This window comes from Podarcis cretensis, assembly GCF_951804945.1.
Source record: "Podarcis cretensis genome assembly, chromosome: 15".
In the NCBI taxonomy this organism is placed as follows: domain Eukaryota; kingdom Metazoa; phylum Chordata; class Lepidosauria; order Squamata; family Lacertidae; genus Podarcis; species Podarcis cretensis.
In genome coordinates, this window is record NC_137185.1 from 562779 (window position 1) to 583251 (window position 20473).

A 20473-nucleotide genomic window follows, 5' to 3' on the forward strand; every position below is an offset into this window, starting at 1 on the left:
TGCGTTTGGGATCGTTGCTGCCTCCGACTGCGGAGGTAGAGAGAGCATCCATCATGGCTAGGAGCCCTCCATGAGTTGTCTTTCAAAGCCATCCTGGTTGGTGGCCATCCTTGTTTCCTGTGGCAGTGAGTTCCACAGTTCAGCTGCCCCCATGTGGGCACCTCCCTGTAATATCAGGAATGTAGAACGTTGATTTACATTTTAATCTCTTCTCAGTTCATTGCTGGTTTTATTCTTGGAACTAAATGTTGTCATTTAGTCTGTCCAACTCTTCATGACCCCCTGGACCAGAGCACGCCAGGCACTTCTGTCTTCCACTGCCTCCCGCAGTTTAGTCAAACTCATGCTGGTAGCTTCGAGAACACTATCCAACCATCTCGTCCTCTGTCGTCCCCTTCTCATTGTGCCCTCCATCTTTCCCAACATCAGGGTCTTTTCCAGGGAGTCTTCTCTTCTCATGAGGTGGCCAAAGTATTGGAGCCTCAGCTTCAGGATCTGTCCTTCCAGTGAGCACTCCGGGCTGATTTCCTTCAGAATGGAGAGGTTTGATCTTCTTGCAGTCCATGGGACTCTCAAGAGTCTCCTCCAGCACCAGAATTCAAAAGCATCCATTCTTCGGTGATCAGCCTTCTTTATGGTCCAGCTCTCACTTCCATACATCACTACTGGGAAAACCAGAGCTTTAACTATACGGGCCTTTGTTGGCAAGGTGATGTCTCTGCTTTTTAAGGTGCTGTCTAGGTTTGGAACTAAATAGTTGGCTTTAACTATTTTTACTGATAACATTGCTTTTTGCAAATTGTTTTGAGAGATTTCTTTTTTAAAAAAAGTTAAGCTGTGCCTTAATTTTATGCAATAAATCAACAGCCCTCCCACCAAACCGAGGCCCGACTCCTGGACCCTTTCTGAAGGGCTCTTGTGGTTCTCCAGAGTTCCTCGGAGGCCTGTCCGCAACGTCTTTTTACCAGTTCCTCCTCGATGTGCAAACCATGCGGCATCTACCAGGACCGGAAAGCCCCAAGCTGAGTCCAGTTTTCTCAGCCGCCTATAAAAATAATGCCGGCTCATCTGCTGCAGCCTTGGTTTAGTGGCCTTTTAAAATTAGCGCCTCCGGAGTATTTGAGCGTAACCTCAGGCTCCTGGGAGCAGAAAGAGCCGTATGGGGAAGTGGCCCCCAACCCCGCTCTCAAACCCCAGTCTCCACGCTGCACCTCTTCACCCACACCCCAGGTGAGCCGGGGGGGGGGACCAGAAAAGCTGCAGTGACAAAGTGGGGCTGGGGTGGGAGCAGGGAGGATGCCGAGTGTTTGCAGGTAGCCAGGGATTGGGGCCGCCTGCTTGCAGCCAGCAGACGAGGCAGCTGCCTTATTGGGCTATTTGTCCATCCAGCCCCCTGTTCTCTGCTCCAACTGGCAGCTGGTCTCCAGGGTCTCAGGCTGGGGAGGAGGACCCTTCCATCACTCGGGAAGCTCCATGGCAGAGCATCTCTCTTGCATGCAGAAGGTCCCCTGTTCTGTCCCCATCAGCATCCCCTGCCTAAAACCTTGGAGAGCCATTGCTGCCAGCCAGTGAAGACAGTACTGAGCTAAAGGGAGCCAACGATCTCAGTATACGGCAGCTCCCTAACTTCCTGGAAGCTTGCTCATCCGTAGCTCAGCGGTGGTGCACATGCTTTGCATGCAGAAGGTCCTAGGTTCCATCCCTGGCAACTTCTCTGTGTAGGGTTGAAGAAAAGACTCCTGCCTAAAACCCTGGAAAGCTGTTACTGCCAGTCAGTGAAGATCACCCTGAGCTAGATGGACTCTGCATCAGGCGGCTTCCTATGTGCTCAAGATCCATTTTTAACTGATGATGCTGGTGGCTGAACCTGGGGCCTTCTGCATGCAGAAGTAGGTGCTGAAGAAGTTTCAGTCCTTGTGCCCTCCAAATGACCTCTGACCAGCCCCGGCCAGCAGTGCCTTAGCCCAAGGCAGACAGAGAGCACCAGGCTGACAAAGGCTGATTCATCAGTTAAGTTCTGGGCGGCCAGAGCAGGAAAGTCTCCATTCAGTATATCTGAATGGGCAGCTCACCAGGGTGGCAAAGCCTGCTGCATTTTTACTTATTTTTTGCTTTTTAGGTTGCATTTCATTTTTCAAGGTCTGAGATACCTTGAAACCATTTTTTTAAAAGGTAGGATGCATTTAAAAACAAAAAACCCTAATCAACGAAGGTTTCCTTGCTTGTTTCCATAATGGAAGGAAAGCTCTATTTGCGGAGGTTCCTCTCTCGTATCCACTGTTCCCACAGAGGCTTGTGCCACCGTCTTTTAAGGTGCCCACAAGGCCGTCAGTTGTTCAGACTGGGGCGGGCTGGACCAACCACCCATCTGGAAGACCCGTCCCTGTTGCAGCGCTTGGGTAGTTAAGCTATGGAATTGACTCCCACAAAAGCTCGTGATGGGCACCAGTTTAGATGGCTTTAAAAAGATAATTGGGGGGGGGGAGTGGTTCAGTCCTCTGCCTCTCCAGGTAGAGCTGAGAAATACAGGGGAGTCAGTGCAAATGCTTGCAAGCTAAATGAGCTGGCGGCCTGTCTCAGTAGGAAGGCCGTTTCCTACATTTGTCTGGGAGGAGTAAACCTGCATCATGTGACTGTGAGAAGGGGGTGTCCCCTGAGTCCGCTTGCCAGCTGGTTGTGGGCAGCAGCCCCTTTGGGGTCCGCAAAGCAGCCGGGCTGACTCCCTTAAATCCTGCCTTGTCTGTCGGGGCCTGTTTCCCAGAATCCTCCTGGGCCCCCCTTTGCCATCATCTCACATCTTGCTGAGCAGAGCAAGAGTGGGGGGCCAGTCCCACTGTGGTGCTCCACTCCTGCTTGTGGGCTTCCGCATGGGGCAGAAAGCTGGACTAGGCGCTGGGTCCCCTCTGGCCTGATCCAGCTGCATTCTTATGAGGGGCTGGCAGAGCAGCTTCTTTTCACGTGGAAGCTCCTGAGTTTGATTCCTACCGTTTCCGGCCAAAAAGGGACTCGGCAGCTGGTGGTAGGGAAAGGGGTCTTTTCTGCCTGAGGACCCTGGTGGGCTGCTGCCAGTCAGAGCCTGCAATGCTGGGCTACGCAGAGAAGAGTCTGAACTGTGGTGGCCCCTTTGAAAAGCCATGGCAGATTGCCTTGCAAGCCCTGTCTGGTTAGAGCAGCCTTTCTCCACCTGTGGGTCCCCAGATGTTGTTGAACTACCACTCCCATCACCCCTAGCTAGCAAGGCCAGAGCTCAGGGATGATGGGAGTTGTAGTCCAACAACATCTGGGGACCCACAGCTTGAGAACTGCTGGGTTAGAGTGTCAAAGGGGGGCCTGGGAGAAGGCTGCTCTTCCTCTGTCTGATCTACCTCATAGGGTTGTTGTGAGGGACTTTCTCTCACCACCATCCCATGCTGCGTGTGTGTGTGTGTGTGTGATATTGCCTGATTCCTCAGCAAGCTTCAGAACTGGGCCAGAATTAGAACCCAGGACCACTACCCCCAAGAGCCCTGCAGCATCTGGATGAGGCCCAAGGGGGCCCATCTGGCCCAGCACCCTAGCCTCACAGTGCTCCTTAGAACCTGGGGGTCTAGATAGACTGCCTCTGGGCCTGGAGGTTCTGTAAGAAAAGAGCCCCCAAGGATCAGGCCCTCCTAGTGCACCATCCTTTCTTTGCAGCATCCAACCTGCCTCCCCTGAACTTTTCCTCTCTCCATTTTCCTGCCTGAGCAATGCAGGCCTGAGCGGAGCATCCTCTGGGCAGCCGAGGGGAGCTCTCCGGTGGGGACGTGGGATGGGGAGGGAGCTGCGTCCCAGGCTGCTGAGCCTGCCTGCCCGCCTGCCTCTTAAAAGCCTGCAGCAGCCAGTGAGCGGAAGCCCTGCACTCCGGCCCATCTGCGCCTGCCAAGGGAGACGCAGCGCAGCTGCTGTTGCTCCGAGTCGCTGGCGCAGCGCAAGAGAGAGGGAGGGAGCCAGATCTGCTGTCTGTTGGGGTTTACTGCTGTCTACATTGAAACATGGCTGGGGCTGGGGGGGGGGGGCTGGGGCTCCGAATGGGTTGGGGGGAGCCGGTGGCACCATGCCAGCCCCAGTTAGCCTGGCCTCCCCCCAACCTTCCCCCCCCACCCCCCAACTGATGCTTTAAAGTCACATTTCCAGGCCAGACATAGAATTAATCTCTGGGCACTTCAGATTGCTGGCAGCCCAAAGCAGGATGTGGGATTTCTCTCTCTCTCTCTCTCTCTCTCTCTCTCTCTCTCTCTCTCTGTGTCTTGGCTGACTTTTTTACCTCTCGAAGAATTTGGAAGGGCCGTGAGAGTCCCTCCTCCCCCCCCCCTTTCGCCTTGGTGCCGCGAAGCTTTTCTGCTCGCTGATCGCCCTGCTGTGGCTTCGCCCCTAATAGATTTCATATGTCGATGCCGTTGACATCAGTATCAAACTATTCTACATGTGATCTGGTGTGTTTCCTGCAGGAAATCTGCAAGATATTTATTAAGAACTAATAAAATAAACCTCTCCCCGAGCTTTTAGGTAGTTTTCAATTGTCCGCGTCTCCCTCGTTTCCTTTTATCAACTGGGGGGGGGGCGTGCTTTGTTTTTGTTTTGTTTTTTGCTCTTCCCTCTGACCATCACAAAAAAGACACGCACCCAAAGGCACTGAAGAAGCCAGAATATTTTGGGGTGGGTTGTTTGAGGGGAAAAAGAGACAGCCCTGCAAAGCTCTGCGTCTTCAGGGCTTGAATTAACGGGCTGCAATGGCTGTGCCTGTTCTTTTTATAGCACACCCTCCTTTGTGTGTGTGTGTGTGTGTGTGTGTGTGTGCGTGTGCCTGTGTGTGGCTTCAGCAGCCTTCACACCAGCGCTTAGAGGGCTGCCTTTGCACTACTGTTAAATTTCCTGCCCCTCTCGCAGCTGGAGACGGTTAGCTTGCAAATTGAAGTAATCCTGGTCAAGAAGCAGGCCGCCTTGGGTGCCCTGGGCCCTGCCTTCAGGATGCGTGTGATGGAGGGCAGCGAGCGTGGGCTGGCCCCCTTCTTTCCCTTTCCAAGATAGCCATCGGGGGCTGGAGCAGAGGGGCGTGGGGGGCAGCCACTTCCCCTGCCTCCAGCCCCCTAAACAGTTACAAGAAGCTGAGGGCCGTTGTCTGCAGTGCCCATACATCCTCTGGATGGTCAGACAGGATCTTCCGCTGCCCCACCCTAGGCTGCCATAGAATTGTAGCCTCGGAAGGGATCCCAGGAGTCATCTAGTCCAACCCCCTGCAAGGCAGAAACCGCAACTGAGTATTCCCTGGCAGATGGCCACGCTCGCTCTGCTTAAAAGCCTCCAAGGAATTAGGATTCATATTTGTATTAGTATTAGCCGCCCATCCAACTGGGTTGCCCCCACCACTCTGAGCTGCTCCCAACAAAATATTAAAAACACAATAAAACATCAGACATTGAAAACTTCCCTATACAGGGCTGCCAAGGGAGTCCATTCCCCTGCCAGCTTAGTAATGGAGCTTTAGGTCTTTTGCCCCTTTTGGGGGGAAGATTTCTCAGAAGCTCATGCAACTCCGTCCAGAAAAGGCACATTTTCTTCCCCTTTTCTTTTTGAAACCCATTACATGTGCGTGTGGCCCCCTGAGATGCTTTCCTCTGTCTCGTGTGGCTCAGGGGGGGGGGGGCGCGGAGAAACACTGGCCCTCAGGAAGGGTCACATAGGATACTCTCCCCACCCCCAGTATACACTGGGCTATGGGCTAGAGCGGCAATAGGCAGCCACTGGCCCACAGCAAACATCCCCAAGCACCCTGGGCTGACATCTGGTGCAGGGCAGACATCCCTCCCATTAATTAGGGGGGCTAGCAAAAAAAAAATGGGGAAGAAAATCTTTTTATTGTACAAACTGATGGCGGGCTGCTTGGCTCTCCTGCAGCAGCAAGATCCAAGATTCGAAACAATAAAAAATGTGTGTGTCCCCCACCCCTTTAGTTAACTTTTTTTAAAAAATGCATGCTTACCAGCCCCCCTGGAGGGGCTGTTTGGGGAGGGTGGGCCCACCGGCCGCTGTGCCTGGCCTGTACCCATCCTTGAGAGGTGGCTGACGCTGGCACCAGAAGAAAGGCAGCCCCGTTTTTCCAAGAACTCTGCTCTTTCTCAGCTTGATAAGCATTTGAACGCAACGCCGCTCGATTGGAATTGGCAGGGTGTCCTCATTCTTTTGTCTGCCTGTTTATTTTTCCCCTCATCCCTCCACATGTGCTCGGCAGCCCACGGATGAGGCACCCCCAAGACCCGGAGGCTGGGAAAACGTGGTGCGGAGGCCGTGCCAGGACCCCCTCTTTCCGCAGCCGGGCAGCGGCTCCCAAGGCTGCAAGTGAGGAGGACGGGGCAGTAGAAGCCAGCTCAGCTTAGGTTTAATCTTGGGAAGGGTCAAGGCTCTGCCAAACGGAGATGTTTTCAAGTGCAGGCTGCCATCGGCCCCCCAGCCTCTGGGCCTCATCCAGCAGCCGGACTCTTCTTTCACACTGGTGGGGAATTGGTCTGTCAATATCTGTTAGCTGTAACAGACCCAGGAAAGGTGCCTGGCCTTGACCCAAGTGCCCAGGACTGTTGCACCAGCCATTGCCAACCAGGTGCCCTCTAGGTGTGCTTGCACTACAACTCCTAGCCACCAACGTGAATTGAGAGAGAGAGATATATATATATATATACACACACGCACGCACACGCACACACACACCCCTCCATTGCATTTACAGTGGTGCCTCGCAAGACGAAATTAATCCGTTCCGTGAGGCTCTTCGTATAGCGGTTTTTTTGTCTTGCAAAGCAAGCCCATTGACAGCTTAGCAGATTAGCGCTATTAGCGGCTTAGCGGCTTTTAGCAGTTCAGCTGATAAGCGGCTTAGCGGCTTAGGGGAAGGGGGGGGAAGGGGGAAAAACCCGCAGGAACTCGCAAGACATTTCGTCTTGCGAAGCAAGCCCATAGGGAAATTCGTTTTGCGAAGCGCCTCCAAAACTGAAAACCCTTTCGTCTAGCGGGTTTTCCGTCTTGCGAGGCGTTCGTCTTGTGGGGCACCACTGTACATCCCACCTTTTCCTCAGTGGGGCTCAAGGTACATGGTTCTGGCCCTCATTTAATCCCCACAACAGCCCTGCCAGGTGGGAGAGGCTGAGAGTGAGTGATCAGCCCCCGGGGTCACCCAGGGAGCAGTCCCAAAATGCCAGGCTGGTGGAGGCTGAGACTCATCCACAGCCCCAGTAACAAGCGCAGGAAGCTCTGTGATCAGAGGGAAGGACAGGGGGAGTGAGCAGGATGCTGCAGTGCCGTCCCATGAGGACTAGGAACTTGGCCTTTGAAGTCTGCTCTGCTCGGGGACGCAGTGTTCTGTGCACCAGCCCAAACGCAGCACCGGCTGCATGAGTAGCAACCGCCAGTCAGGCTTGTGGAAGGCAAGTGTCCTCCTGAGTCCTGCGGTGTGGATCCCCTCTGCCTTCAGGGGAAGATGAGGGCAGAAGCTGAGAAGAAAGGCTTAGCAAAAGGCAGAAGTTAGTGGGCTCTTCTTCCTTGGTGGTTTCTAAGCAGAGGCCAGGTGGCCGTCTGTCAGGGATGCTTTAGCTGGGATTGCGAGGCGGGACTAGATGGTCCTTGGGGTCGCTTCCAACTCTGCAAGTCTATGATTCTGCGGAAACCCCAAATGCCCAGGCGGGTGGATCAAAGACCTTGATCAGTATGCAGCAGTAATGCCACACAAGCAGGCGGGCAGCAAGCTGTGTGTGTGTATCCATGTGTGTGTGTGTGTGTGTGCCCAAAGGACTTTGGAGCCCTGAATTCTAGCTCAGAATAAGCCCATCCCTGAAAAGCTGCGCGAGAGAGAGCCGTCATTCTGGCAAGGCAGCTCTCGCGGCGCAGGATTCTGACTCCTTCAAGAAGTTGTTGCCACAGGCCAGTCTGTTTCCTTGGCTACAGTCTGATGCTCTCCCGAGTGGGGGGAGTCTCAAAGCTGGAGCGGGGGGGGGGAGTTTTTAAGCAGAGGTCGGACGGCCACCCGTCGGGGATTCTTGAGCTGTGCTCCTTGCATTGCAGTGGGCTGGGCTGGATGACCTTTGGGGGACCCTGCCAACTCTGCAGTTCTCAGCTGGAACTAGATGAGCCTTGGCATTGTGCTTGTGAGTTAACGGGGGGTGCTTGTGGGGGGGGGGGGTGCCAGGCACGCCCCCACTTAGTAAAGCTGGCTGGATCTCCTGCACTGGGTGGGGGTTAGGGTAGTAGGGGAGCCTTCCCCTCCTGCAGAAAAGAAAAACACTTTTGGTCAGAAGTGCCTGCCAGAGGGGCCTCCCCGCCCGCCTTCTGCTTGGCCCTGTGCTGGCGTCCTGAGCCATGGGTGCCAAGGCCAAGAGAAATGCCCCCTGCCCAGGGAGGCTTTTACTTACTTTTTTCCTCCTAGTGGCATCTGCCCTTCCTTTCCTGCTCTCCCCCCGCCCCCAGCAGTCCTCCTCAATTCCACACTGGGGTTTTCTCCCCCCCCCACCCCAGTCTATCTTTTTCCATCTCTCTGTCTCTCTTCGTAACAGTTTTTAATAATGTTTTAGTTAGTTCCAGCCCTTTTCCCTCAATGGATCCCATTGGAAAAAAACAAAAAGCATTTTGAAAGGAAACAGTTATACACTTCCCTTCCTTTGAAACTCTTGCTGGCACCTTTTCCAGCGCAGTAAACCATACAACATGGATTTTCAAGAGTTTCCAAACACAGACATGCTGGCGTTAAATTTATGAAAAAATGTTTTATTCGGCCGTGTGCTCCAGAAAGAGAGAGGAGCCTCGGAGCGGCTGGTCAGAGTTGAAACCCAAGCCCCCGGCTCGGAATCGGGCTCCCCCCAAACCTGCTAGGAGACGCAGCTGCCAACCCCAGGCAGCTTGCTGGGCCTTTCCCAGTGCCTCTGCAGCTTCTCCTCTCCCAGAAAGGAAAGCCGGGGGGGGGGGGAGAGGAAGAGGAAGAGGAGTCACCCTTCGGCTACTGGCCCTGCGGCCGGCCCAAGAAAAACTCTGCCGCAAATCAGCACTTTGGGGTGGGGCTTTTAAGAGCAAATCTGCACTGAGATGAGTCTGCTCTACAGGGCTTTCTGCTGGGAGGGGGGCTGTTAAAATTACACACACACCCCAGGCAGTCCGGAGTCTGCATCGGGTATAGACAATGTGGTGTACACAGGAAGTCCCAGAGGCAATTCCCATAGGAAGCTGCCGTATACCGAGTCAGACCATTGGGTCATCTACCTAGTGTTGCTTGCACTGACTGGCAGCTGTGGCCCGCTGGGGTTGGGCTGGCAGGAGGCTCTCCCAGCCCCACCTGGAGATGCTGCTGGGAACTGAGCCTGGGACTTTCTGAGATCCAGCCCTTTCCCACCAGCTTCCTGTTTAAATCGGCCCTTAAGCCAGAACCATGAGGGCTGGGATCTTGCTTTATTTTTAGGGGGAGGGCACCTGCTTTGCATGCAGAAGCTCCCCAGTGGCATCTCTGAAGCCCAGGGTGGCTGCTGCCCATGGCTGACCTGTTTAGAACAGCTTCCTGGGTTCCTTTGAATGTTGACGTAGCAGCTTTTTTCAGTTTCGACTATTTTTATATCCGTCTTTGGCACTGAGCTGCTACGCTGCTTTGCGTCGCCAAAGGTGGCTTCCGAACAATGTTTAAAATAGGCACAGATTCCAGGAGAGGCGGAGGGTGCAGGGCATGTCGCCAGAAGAGTCTTGCTGGTAGGGCAGATTGGCTTGCGGGTGAGGAAGGAAGGACTGATGGACAGGAGCGGCAGCGGCTGCCCTTGCCCTGCTGGCTTTGATGACAGAGCTGTCCCTCTCCCTGGGCCCTTGCATCCCCGTCCTTGCCACCCCACCAGCCACACACAAAGGAGTCTCCAAGGAAACTGGGTCTCCCTCCTGCACATTCACACACGGCTGTCAGGCTCCAGACAGCCTCTGGCGCAGGGCTGGGGGAATCCCGCCTGGCCTCTCCCACCCAGCGATGGAGTCTCAGCCTCCTGCAGGGTGAATGGGTGCTCCTTTCTGGCTGCAGGTGATCCCAAGCAGCCTGCAGAGACCGGCAGCTTTCTCTGCAGTTGGGCTGCCAGAGGAAGCCCCTGTGCTTTCCCCCTGGAAATGCGGGTGCTTCGCATCAGGAACTTGCCCCCCACCCCACTTCTAGCCATCCTGCAGTTAAACGTGGGCGCACTTTGCTCAAATACGGGAGCTATGTGTTTCCTCTTCTGAGCTGGCGAGGTGGCAAGGGCCCCAAATAGCACCTCCTTGGAGGAGGCCCCAAACGGCACTAAAACACTGACCCCAAATCCCCAGCAGAATTCTATGAGTTGTGCAGCCCTGGGGGAGCAAAGGTCTCTGCTCTTTGCAGCTTGGCAGAACCTGCTGGTTCTGCTAGTCCTGGTGAGGGATGTTGCCATGGGAGACCGTACCCCAGACCCCAGCGGTTGCATTCCCTCCAGAGCAGTTTTGTGGGGTTAATAGCGGCAGGTGTGCACAGACACCAATATGGCTCTGTTCTGTCTCTACTGTTGGAGACGGCAAATGCCTCTGAATGGCAGTTGCTGGGAATCACAGGTAGAGAGAGTTGCTGGTACGCTCAGTTTTCGCATGTTGGCTTCTTCCCTTTGAGGGCACCTGCGAGAACAGGATGCTAGACTAGATGGTCCCTCTTTGGCCTGGTTATGGACAAGTGTTGTGATAGCAGAACCTCCATGCCCAGGGACAGTCTACCTCTGAATACCAAATGGTGGAGAACAACAACTGGAGAATTGCTGTAGGGCTCAGGTCCTGCTTGCAAGCTTCCCACTGAAGTATCTGGTTGACCACTGTGAGAACAGGAGGCTGCGCCAGGTGGACTATCGGCCTGACCCGGCAGGCGCTTATTACGCTGCTATGCCCTGGGCCTTGGAGGGTTGCCGCCGAGAGCTGGTGCCTGGGTGTTTCTGTCCGTGCAGGGTCCCCCAGGTGGGGAGGCTCTCCAGAGAGGCAAGGGTGGGGGACTGCAAGGCCATCGTGCCCTCCCTGCTCACCCCGTAGGCGGCACCCGCTCTGCCCCATGGCAGGCCTGTGGAAATGGCTTCTCCGCCTGTTGCTCATTAGGGGCCTTTTCAGGAAACTTCTGAGAATAACACGTTCTAAAAATGGGAGAACCGCTTTCCACAGATAGCTTCCGGGAAAAGGGCTGAGTTAATTTTAGCCACTACAGCGCCCTTTTCCGCTTTCAGGGGGGACGCGAGCTTGAGGCTGAAGACCCCGGTGTGTGTGTGTGTGTGCAAGGATGTAGCGCTGCTCAGTCACCTCGCAGAGGGGAAACGGGTCTGGTCTTTTGTGGATCCCAACCCAGAGACCGTCCTCAAAGTCACCTCTCCCTCCTGCCGCCTGTTCCTATTGGCTCTCCAGGCCGAAGGGGACGAGCATGTGGGGCTCCAGGGGTTGGATGTGGGGTTCAGGACCCTGGCCAGGGCAAGCCCCTCTCGCAGCCGGGCTTCCTGTGCGAGTCCCGCGCAGGCCCAAGGCCCCGTCTGGGAATATGCCATTAATTTTTATACTTTCCCCTGTAAACCACCGACCCTTTTTATGATGTCAGGAGGGATTCCTTAATTCTGCAGCTGCTTCCTGGTTACGTCAGAGGAGAGCCTCCCGTCCTGGAGCCAAAAGAGAGAGCTATGCTCCCCGGCTTGGGGGGGGGCTGGGGGGCCAGAAACAAATGAAGTGTTGAGTATCTAATGGCTTCCATGGGGAGAGCCCCTCTGTTCTCTCTCCCCCACCCCTTGCTCCACACTTTCCACCAGGCCTCACCTTGTCCTTCTCTCCCCCCTCCCTCCAAGAAAGAGTGATTTGCAAAGGAGGCTCTCAAAGGCCACACCTGCCCCCCCCCCCCCCAGTCCGTGAAAGCCCTGTGCAATTATCCTGACCACGTGTGAGCTGCAGAGCGACTGTCCTAGGACATTGGGGGGGTGCAAATCCAGCGCAGAAAACCGTGGCCCTTTTCCCAATCTCCTGACTCCCAGACAGAGAAGAGCTTTTGTCCTCTGATGCCCCAAAGGACTAGAAAGTTACGGGGGGGGGGGAGAGAGATTCTGTGGATCCATTAGGATCCATTCTGTGTTTTTAATATTTTGTTTCTGAGCTGCCCAGAGTGGCTGGGACAACCCAGTCAGATGTGCAACGTATAAATAATAATAATATTATCATTCTATTCTAAGGCCAGTGATCCAGGCGGGGGGGGGGGGAGCTCTTAAGTAGACCCCTTCTGCTTTTGATAGATCAGGTACCTTCAACCTTTTCAGACCCAGGACCCACTTTTCACCCAAACATGCATTTGGAGACCCATTTATTAGTCTTATCCCATATACCGTATTTTTTGCTCTATAAGAGTCACTTTTTCCCTCCTAAAAAGTAAGAGGAAATGTGTGTGCATCTTATGGAGCGAATGCAGGCTGCACAACTATCCCAGGAGCCAGAACAGCGAGGGATTGCTGCTTTCACTGCACAGCGATCCCTCTTGCTGTTCTGGCTTCTGAGATTCAGAATATTTTTTTTCTTGTTTTCCTCCTCCAAAAAACAGTCTTGTGGTCTGGTGCGTCTTATAGAGCGAAAAACACTGTATTTGCTGGGTGGTTGTGGCCCACCTCGGATCAGGCCCTGGCCCACCAGTTGGAAGACCTATTCAAGTAATAGTCTTAATAGATTGAGAAGGGGCTCAGCTGAACTTCCATGGAGCCTGTCTTTCTCTCTCTCTTCCCTCCTCCCTCTAAGAGTAACTAAGCCAGGTGAACTTAGTGGGACTGGGAATCTTTGGTGAAGGCTTTTGCACACACACACCCCATGCAGGCGCTATTTCCCTTTCCACTCCTCTTTCCCTCCCCTCTTTGGACAGTGGGGCTACAAGACTTTTGCATTCAATGGGTATTCCTGGCTCCAGCCAATGTGTGTGCATGCTGCTTGAGTCTGGCAGGAGACTGTCATTTGGGAGGAGGTGGGAGGGAGCCATGTGTCAGGCACACATTAAGCTAGGGCTTTGGAGGAATGCCCCCCAGCTGGGACTCTTCCTCCCCCCCCCCAACATCCCACCCCAGAGATTTGCATTCCTGTCTGGTTGACATACCAGCCTCCCCCCCCCCGCCCCATCCCTCTGCATCCCAGTAGGGGCTTAGAAGCATCCACAGGCCCTCCTGGGTGCTTGCCTCCTCTCTGGCTGCCCACTTCCTGCAAGAAGGCCAGCCGTGGGGCTGGGAAGGGGGGAGGCGGAGGGTGCGGTGCCAGGACTGTCTGGCTGAGGGTGACTCAGAAGGCAACAACTCAGCGAGTGTCTGAGCAGCAGTGATAAGGGAAGAGGCAAATGATGATCGCCTCCAGGTGGTGTGAGATGGGGGGAGCCAGCCCCACAGCCTTCCTGCCAGCCAGCTGGTGGAGAGGGGTCTGGTGGTGGTGGTAGCGGCGGCTGCAGAGTCAGTCGATGAGACATCAAGAGGTTGCCTCCTGGGGTGGCTCCCCCAGCCTGGCTGACCATCCGGACACATCCACTCTTGTCTTTTGGGAGCTGAGTGCTGCTGCCTTCTGCTCTCAAAGGCCAAGCTCTCTGGCGTAACATCTGGAAAGGTGTGTCTCATTCAGCCTGGGCTGTGCGAGACTCTGGATCTGGCCAGTGGCCCATCTAGGCCACCATCCTCTTTTTAAGGGGGCTAAGCGGATGCTTCTTCCGGGAAGCCCAAAAGCAGAATCCAAGCATAAGAGCTCTCTCCCCTCTTTGTTGCTGGGTTAAGGTTTTTCTGCCTTGGCAAATGGTCTGCTGCAATTTTGGACCCTTTCACAGCCTGCCAACACTGGCCTCCCTTGGCCCAAAATCAAGGTCTCTCTTAACACCCACGTCCTGTGTGTTTTGTCAGGTAGATGATGATGATGCCTCCTGCATTGGAAACTCTCCTCTTTGGACTGTGGATAAGAACCAAAGGAGAGCCTGCTGGATGAGGCCTGTGGCTCATCTGGTCCAGCATCCTCTTCTCACGGTGGCCAATGAGATGCCCCAGAGGCAACCCCATAAGCAGGACCAGAGCACAAGAGCCCTCTCTCCTCTTGTGGTTTCCAGCAACTGGGATTCAGAAGCATTGCTGCCTCTGACCATGGAGGCAGACAGAGTCATTGTGCCTCGTAGTCCTCCATAGCCTTTTTCTCCTCTGTGGATTTGTCCAACCCTGTTTTAAAGCCATTTCGCTTGGTGGCCCTCCCTGCCTCCCGTGAGAGCAAGTTCCATAGGTTAACTGTGCAGTTGTCTCCATCTGGGGCCGTTTGGCCCCTTCTGCCTGGGCATTAGCCCTGCTGCTGCTCTCGCTCCTTCCACTGGCTCCCCTGACCTGGCAGTAGCCTTCACGTAGCTCCCTCTTCTTGCTTTGCTGCTCCCATCTGGGCATTGAGGAGGAAGCTGGCACTGTCGGTGGCATTTCTGCTTTCTCCTGCTTCTTCTTCCCAGGCTCTTCCTCTGGCTCCCTCCTCCATGGCCACCTCCTTCCTCTCTCGCTGCCCTTCAGGCCTGGCCGATGGTGTCCAGCACACCCTGGCGGGGAGCGCTGGGTGTTTATCACTTTTCCTGGAGATTATCTGTTTTAAGCACTCCTTGACAGTTACAATAACAAGGGCCGCGCTCTCGGTTTCCCAGCACAGAAAAAGGGGACACTCTCCCGCCGCTGAAAGATGTATAGCGCTAATTGGAAAGGCATAACATCCGGCCACATGGCAGCCCCTCTCCGCTTCCTGAGCCTCGACAACTTTGACGACAGTTGGTTTATGTTTTCCACGAATATTTTGTTCTCTGGGAAACGAAAGCGGCCTTCCCGGCCAAGCGGGAGGCAGCTCCCAGGTAGATGGACACCAGGGCTTGCGTGTGAGTGCTAGAGCATCCCCTGTGCTCTGGAGAGCAGACTGGCCGGGGCGAACCTGGGAGAGGAGCGCCCACAAGGCCCCCTCTGCCACTTGAGAACAGAAGGAGAGTCTGCTGGATCAGGCCAAAGGGGGCCTGTCTAGTCCAGCCTCCTCTTCTCCCAGCGGCTGAAGAGATGCCAATGGGAAACCTGCAAGCAGGATTTGAGCCCAAGAGCAACACTCCTCGCTTCTGTGGCTTCAGAAGCCTGGCTGCCTCTGACCGTGGAGCCAGAGTGCAGCTAGCATGGCTAGTAGCCATCCATGGCCCTCTCCTCCCCGAATTTGTTTAATCCTCTTTCAAAAGTCACCTGCGATGAGTGAAGCTACAGGGAACCAGACAGAGTGCCTTCTCGGTAGTGGCACCCACCCTGTGGAACGCCCTCCCATCAGGTGTCAAGGAGATAAGTAACTATATAATCTTTGGAAGACATCTGAAGGAAGCCCTGGAAAGGGAAGGTTTTTAATGTTTGATGTTTCGTTATGTTCTTATATCTGCTGGAATCTGCACAGAGTGGCTGGGGAAACCCAGTCAGATGGGCAATGTATTATTATTATTATTATTATTATTATTATTATTATTATTTGCAATTACTATTACTGTTATCATCATCATCCAAGTGGGTGGCTGTCACTACCTCCTGGTAGAGCAAGTTCCACCATTTAACTCCATTCTGCGTGAAGAAGGACTATCCTTTGATCTGTTGCCCCTTCTTGGGCTCTCTTCTTGGGTCACCTGGTTGTCTCCTCTTTCTATCTTGGCACCCCAGAGAGACCAGCTCTATGGGTGCTAGAAGAATGTCCTACAGCTGTCCCTCTGCCCAGCTGATCTCAGGCTGCTTTTGGACCCTGCAACCCCCTAGGCCTGGCAAGTGGGGCCTGCACTGCTAGGCGAGGGGCAGTGTAATGTTGTGCAGTAGTTAGAGCATCAGACTAGGACCTGGGGGAGACCAGGGGTCCAAGCCTCACTTGGCCATGAAACCCATGGGGAGACCTTGCTCCCATCCCTGCCCCTCAGCCTAAGCTGCCTTGCGGGGTTGTTGTGGGGATTAAATGGGGGGGTCATGGAAGCCACCGTGAACTCTGTGGAGGGAAAGTGGGATATAAATGTAAAGTAATAAATAAATAGGGGACGCAGGTGGCGCTGTGGTCTAAACCACTGAGCCTAGGGCTTGCTGATCGGAAGGCTGGTGGTTCGAATCCCCGCAACGGGGTGATCTCCCATTATTCGGTCCCAGCTCCTGCCAACCAAGCAGTTCAAAAGCACATCAAAGTGCAAGTAGATAAATAGGTACCACTCCGGCGGGAAGGTAAACCGCGTTTTCGTGCGCTGCTCTGGTTCGCCAGAAGCGGCTTAGTCATGCTGGCCACATGACCTCGACGCGTCCCTTCCTATGGACAAAATGTCGGCTCCCTTGGCCAGTAAAGGGAGATGAGCGCCGCAACCCCAGAGTCATTCGTGACTGGACTTAACGGTCAGGGGTCCTTTACTTTTTAAATAAATAAATATTCAGAGTTGTGCTATAAATGAATGAGCCTCGCTTTAGAACACTGGACAAGAGGTTGTTGCCGGACTACAACTCCCATCATCTCCGCTTGTTGGGAGCAAGTAACGTCTGGAGGGGCACCAGGTTCCCCCGCCTCATTTTATTGGGATATTATTGGTGAGCTTTAGTGCCTAAGGGAAATAAATGGCAGCCACCCACCCAGCTTGGCTTCCCTGGCCGCCCCTTCAGTTCGTAGGCGTGAGAAATTCAAGCACCACCTTTAGAATCGCTTAGCAAAGGAGAAGAGATTTCTGGGCTGAGCAGCAGCTTCAGAGCAAAGGCCGCCCCCCTGCATCGCTCTGCGGGGGTCCTGCGATTCCCGCACAAAACTGCAGGGTCAGTGGAATCTGAACACCCAAGTTCAGTTTCCTCAGAGCGAGTGCGAGAGAGAAAGCAGCAAGTGCCTAGACCCTGTTGCTGTGAAGCGAGACTGGAAAGCGGGTCGGCCTAAGACCTGTGTGGGTCTTAGAAGACTCCGGTGGGTTTCCAGCCGTTAAGACCCTGCGTAGCTGTGCCCTGCCTGGCCCTCAGTGACAAACTGTCAGGTGCCATAAGAAAGCTGCAGAGATAGCGCAGGATAGTGCGCACCCCTGAAATGATCTCCTTCAGCTTCTGCCTTCTGGAAGAAGATATAGGGTTATAAAGACCAGGACTAGCCGCCTGAGAAACAGTTTCTACCCAAATGCAATTCTGGTTTTAAATGCAGTATAAAGAGTATAGTATATTGTATTTTAAAATGGGGTTTCAGAGTTTTTAGGGGTTTTTGAATGTCTTATGTAGATTTTTCAATTTCATTGTTCTGTATGGGACAATGACGATAAAGAGATCATATCATAAACAGGACAGATCATGCTGCCTGCTGTGCCTTTTGTAAAGTTGCCTATCTCTCCACTGTGCATTTGGATACCTCCGAAGATACTGCTGGGCTGCCTCTCTTGCCCTCCACTCATGGCTTCAGAGTCATGGCATCCTCCCCCCATCACCTCTGTCAGCTTCTGGGGGACGGAGCGGGGTGATTCCCTGCCCTCTTCCCTCCAGAAGTGCCTAAGCTGCTTGGCATCTGCGTTGGTCAAGTCCAGCGGTGGAGGAGCTGCCCCTCCCGCCTCGGCAGCTGTGACTTGAGACGGAGCCAGGCTGCGCCGCTAATTATCCCTCTGACACTCAGCAGAGCTCCTCTTGGCACGAGGGGAAGGAGCCGGGCTGAGTGGCCGCCCTTCCCCGCTGGCGCACCAGGGCCTGGGTGGCAAAGCGCGATGGGTCAGTCTATTAAGACTCTCTGCCTTTTCACCAGGCTCTCCATGGCAGCCCAGGCTGGCCTCTGTCAGATTTGCAGAGGTGCATGGAGGAGAGGGGGCAGCAGTGGTCACCAGTTGTCCTTTAAAAGAGGACAAATTGATAGCTATTAACCACAATGGCTCGGCTCAGCCTTCACGGTCAGAGACAGCCATGCTTCTGGATGCCAGTTGCTGGAAACCGCAGGAGGGGAGAGGGCTCTTGGGCTCAGGTCCAGCTTGCGAGTTTTGCGTTCCGGCATCTTTGGACCCTGTGAGAGCAGGATGCTGGACTAAATTTGCCCCCTTTGGCCTGATTATGTTTGAGAGCCTCAGATGAGCCCTCCTGTCCAGGTTAGGCAATGCCAGCCCTGCTCCTACCCCACATCATTGCTCTGTATCCCTGCAACCAGAGCGTGCTTGGTGGCAATGGTGGTGGTCTGGCGCAGACTCTCCAGGGCTCTCTTGGTGGATCAGTCAGGCATGAGGTGCATAGAAACACGGAATGGTAGAGTTGGAAGGGAACCCAGGGGTCATCTCACCCAACCCCTGGCAACACAAGAATCTCAACTAAAGCATCCCTGACAGATGGCCATCCAACCTCTGTTTAAAAACCTCCAAGGAAAGAGAGTTTGCCGCCTTCTGAGGTGGTCTGTTCCACTGTTGAACACAGAATATCCTTCCTTGTCATTTGGATCCATTGATTTGGGTCCCCTCCCCTTGCTCCCTCCTGCATGTGACAGTCCTTGATATATTTGAAGGTGACTCATCTCTCCTCTCGAGCTCCTCTTCTCCATGCTCAACATCCCCTGCTCGCTCAACCGTTCCTCATAAGGCTTGGTTTCCAGACTGCCCCCTGGACAAGCACTTCTGTCGCTGCTACTTTGGTGGGGTTTTGTCCGAGGTTTCACGGGAGGGCGCTGACAGTGTTTCCTTTCGTTTCCCCTCTTCCCTGCAGAGTGCCTCTCTGAAGACTGTCGCTCAGTGATCCAGGAGCAGGCCACGGCCCTGGGGCTCTCCATGTTCGCCATGCTGGTCAAGCGCTGCACTGCTCTGCTGCGGGACGTCTCCCCAGGTGAGCAGAAGCAAGCATATATTTCCCTTGCCACGGAGGGCTGCTTTTTCCTTGTTTCCCTCCCTCAACACACCTTTGAGGAGACCCTTGGGAAATCAGGCTAGATTCAGGGAACCCAGGGCACTAGCAGAAGCCAGTGCAAGGACTCTTGCTAATGGAACAGGGCCTTGGAGGGTCAGGAGAGCTCAGGGGGAGGGCAGAAGACCCCAGGTTCACTCCTGGGAGAGCATCGAGCTGGGAAAGATTCCCTGCCAGAACCCAGGAGAGCCCCTGCCAGTCAGTGCAGGAAGTACTAGGCCAGGTGGATCAAGAGTGTGACTCAGTAGAAGGCACCTTCCTCTGCTCCCATTTAAGCCGTCCCTGTATTTAGAAACATGAGGCTTGAATCTTCTTCTTTTCAGAGAAAAGGACCATAGCTCTGTGGTGGAGACCCTGCTTTGCATGGAGACAGTCTCAGCCTCAGTCCCCAGAGGGTGGGGAGAGACTCCCTCTCTGAAGCCCTGGAGAGCCATCGCTGCCAGTCAGAGTAGACAGTGCTGCATCAGAGGGACCCAAGGCAGCTTGCAGTCTTCCTAGATTGGGACCTGCCCAATCCTCCTCTTCCTCCTCCTGGTGTTCAGGGTGGGGACCAACTAGCAGGGACCCTCTTCCCCCTGTTTTGGCATCGGGAAGCCTTAAATTTTCATTTATTAAAATATAAAAGTTCCCAGCCCATATGGCTGTGAGGAAGCCTAATGGACTGGCAGAAGGCAGATGGTGGAGAGGAGGAGAATTGCTGTTCATTGGCGGGGCAGAGGCTTCAGCGCTCTGCCTCTCCCTGCGACCAGCTGAGGCAGAATCCACTGGGTGAAACTAAGAAAAGACGCAGCACGTGTGCCTGATTTTACGCTGTCTGTGGAATTTTGCAGCTCTTTGCGCCCGGATTTGGAGTTGACGCTCAGCCTCTATTTAGGAACTGTTTTCTGGCTATGCTCGTGGGAAGCTCCCTTACGCCGGGGGGCTTTCTCCAGCCGACTCCATATTGTCTTCTCTAACGGGCAGCAGCTCTCCAGGGCTTTGGGGCAGGGATCTCTCCCAGCCCTGCCTGGAGGGGCAGTTGGGGACTGAACCTGGGACCATCTCCAGACAAAGCACCTGCCCTCTGCCCACTCCTCCTCTGCCCACCTGTTGGATAGCCCAGTTCCTTTGTCCCTGTCCTTTGTGGGGCCCTTCTGCCGTTCCCCCTCCCCTTTCAGCTGCAGTCACAGCTGCATCAAGGAAACCCAGAGCGTCCTTAGACTGTCCTTGGGATGGTTTCTGCAAGTTGAGAGAGGAAGGAGCAAGGCCAGGCTGAAGCTCTGAAGGGCAGAGACCACCAGAAGAGAGCCTGGTGCTGGATCAGCCCCAAGGATTCTGTCCTTGCTGTGGCCACCAGCAGCCGCAATTCTCCTACGTGATTCACATAATTGTGTGAAGTTGGAAGGCACCCCAGGGGTCATCTAGTCCAACCCCTTGCAAGGCAGGAATCTCAACTAAAGCACCCAAAGACAGATGGCCAGCCAACCTCTGCTTAAAAACCTCCAAGGAAGGAGAGACCTCGACCTCTCAAGGGAGTCCGTTCCACGGTCAAACCTTCCTAGCAACTGATATTCAGAGGCATGTACTTCCTT

At 54.3% G+C, this 20473-nt stretch overlaps 1 protein-coding gene across 4 annotated transcripts in view; it reads left to right on the top strand.

Moving 5' to 3' along the window:
• SMG6 (SMG6 nonsense mediated mRNA decay factor) overlaps positions 1-20473 on the top strand; it is an 87677-nt gene that overhangs the window by 26768 nt on the left and 40436 nt on the right. For all 4 annotated transcript variants that reach the window (XM_079955400.1, XM_079955401.1, XM_079955402.1 and 1 more), the window contains exon 11: positions 18708-18824. In XM_079955400.1, coding sequence (XP_079811526.1) covers positions 18708-18824 — 117 coding nt within the window. The remainder of the gene's footprint in view (positions 1-18707; positions 18825-20473) is intronic.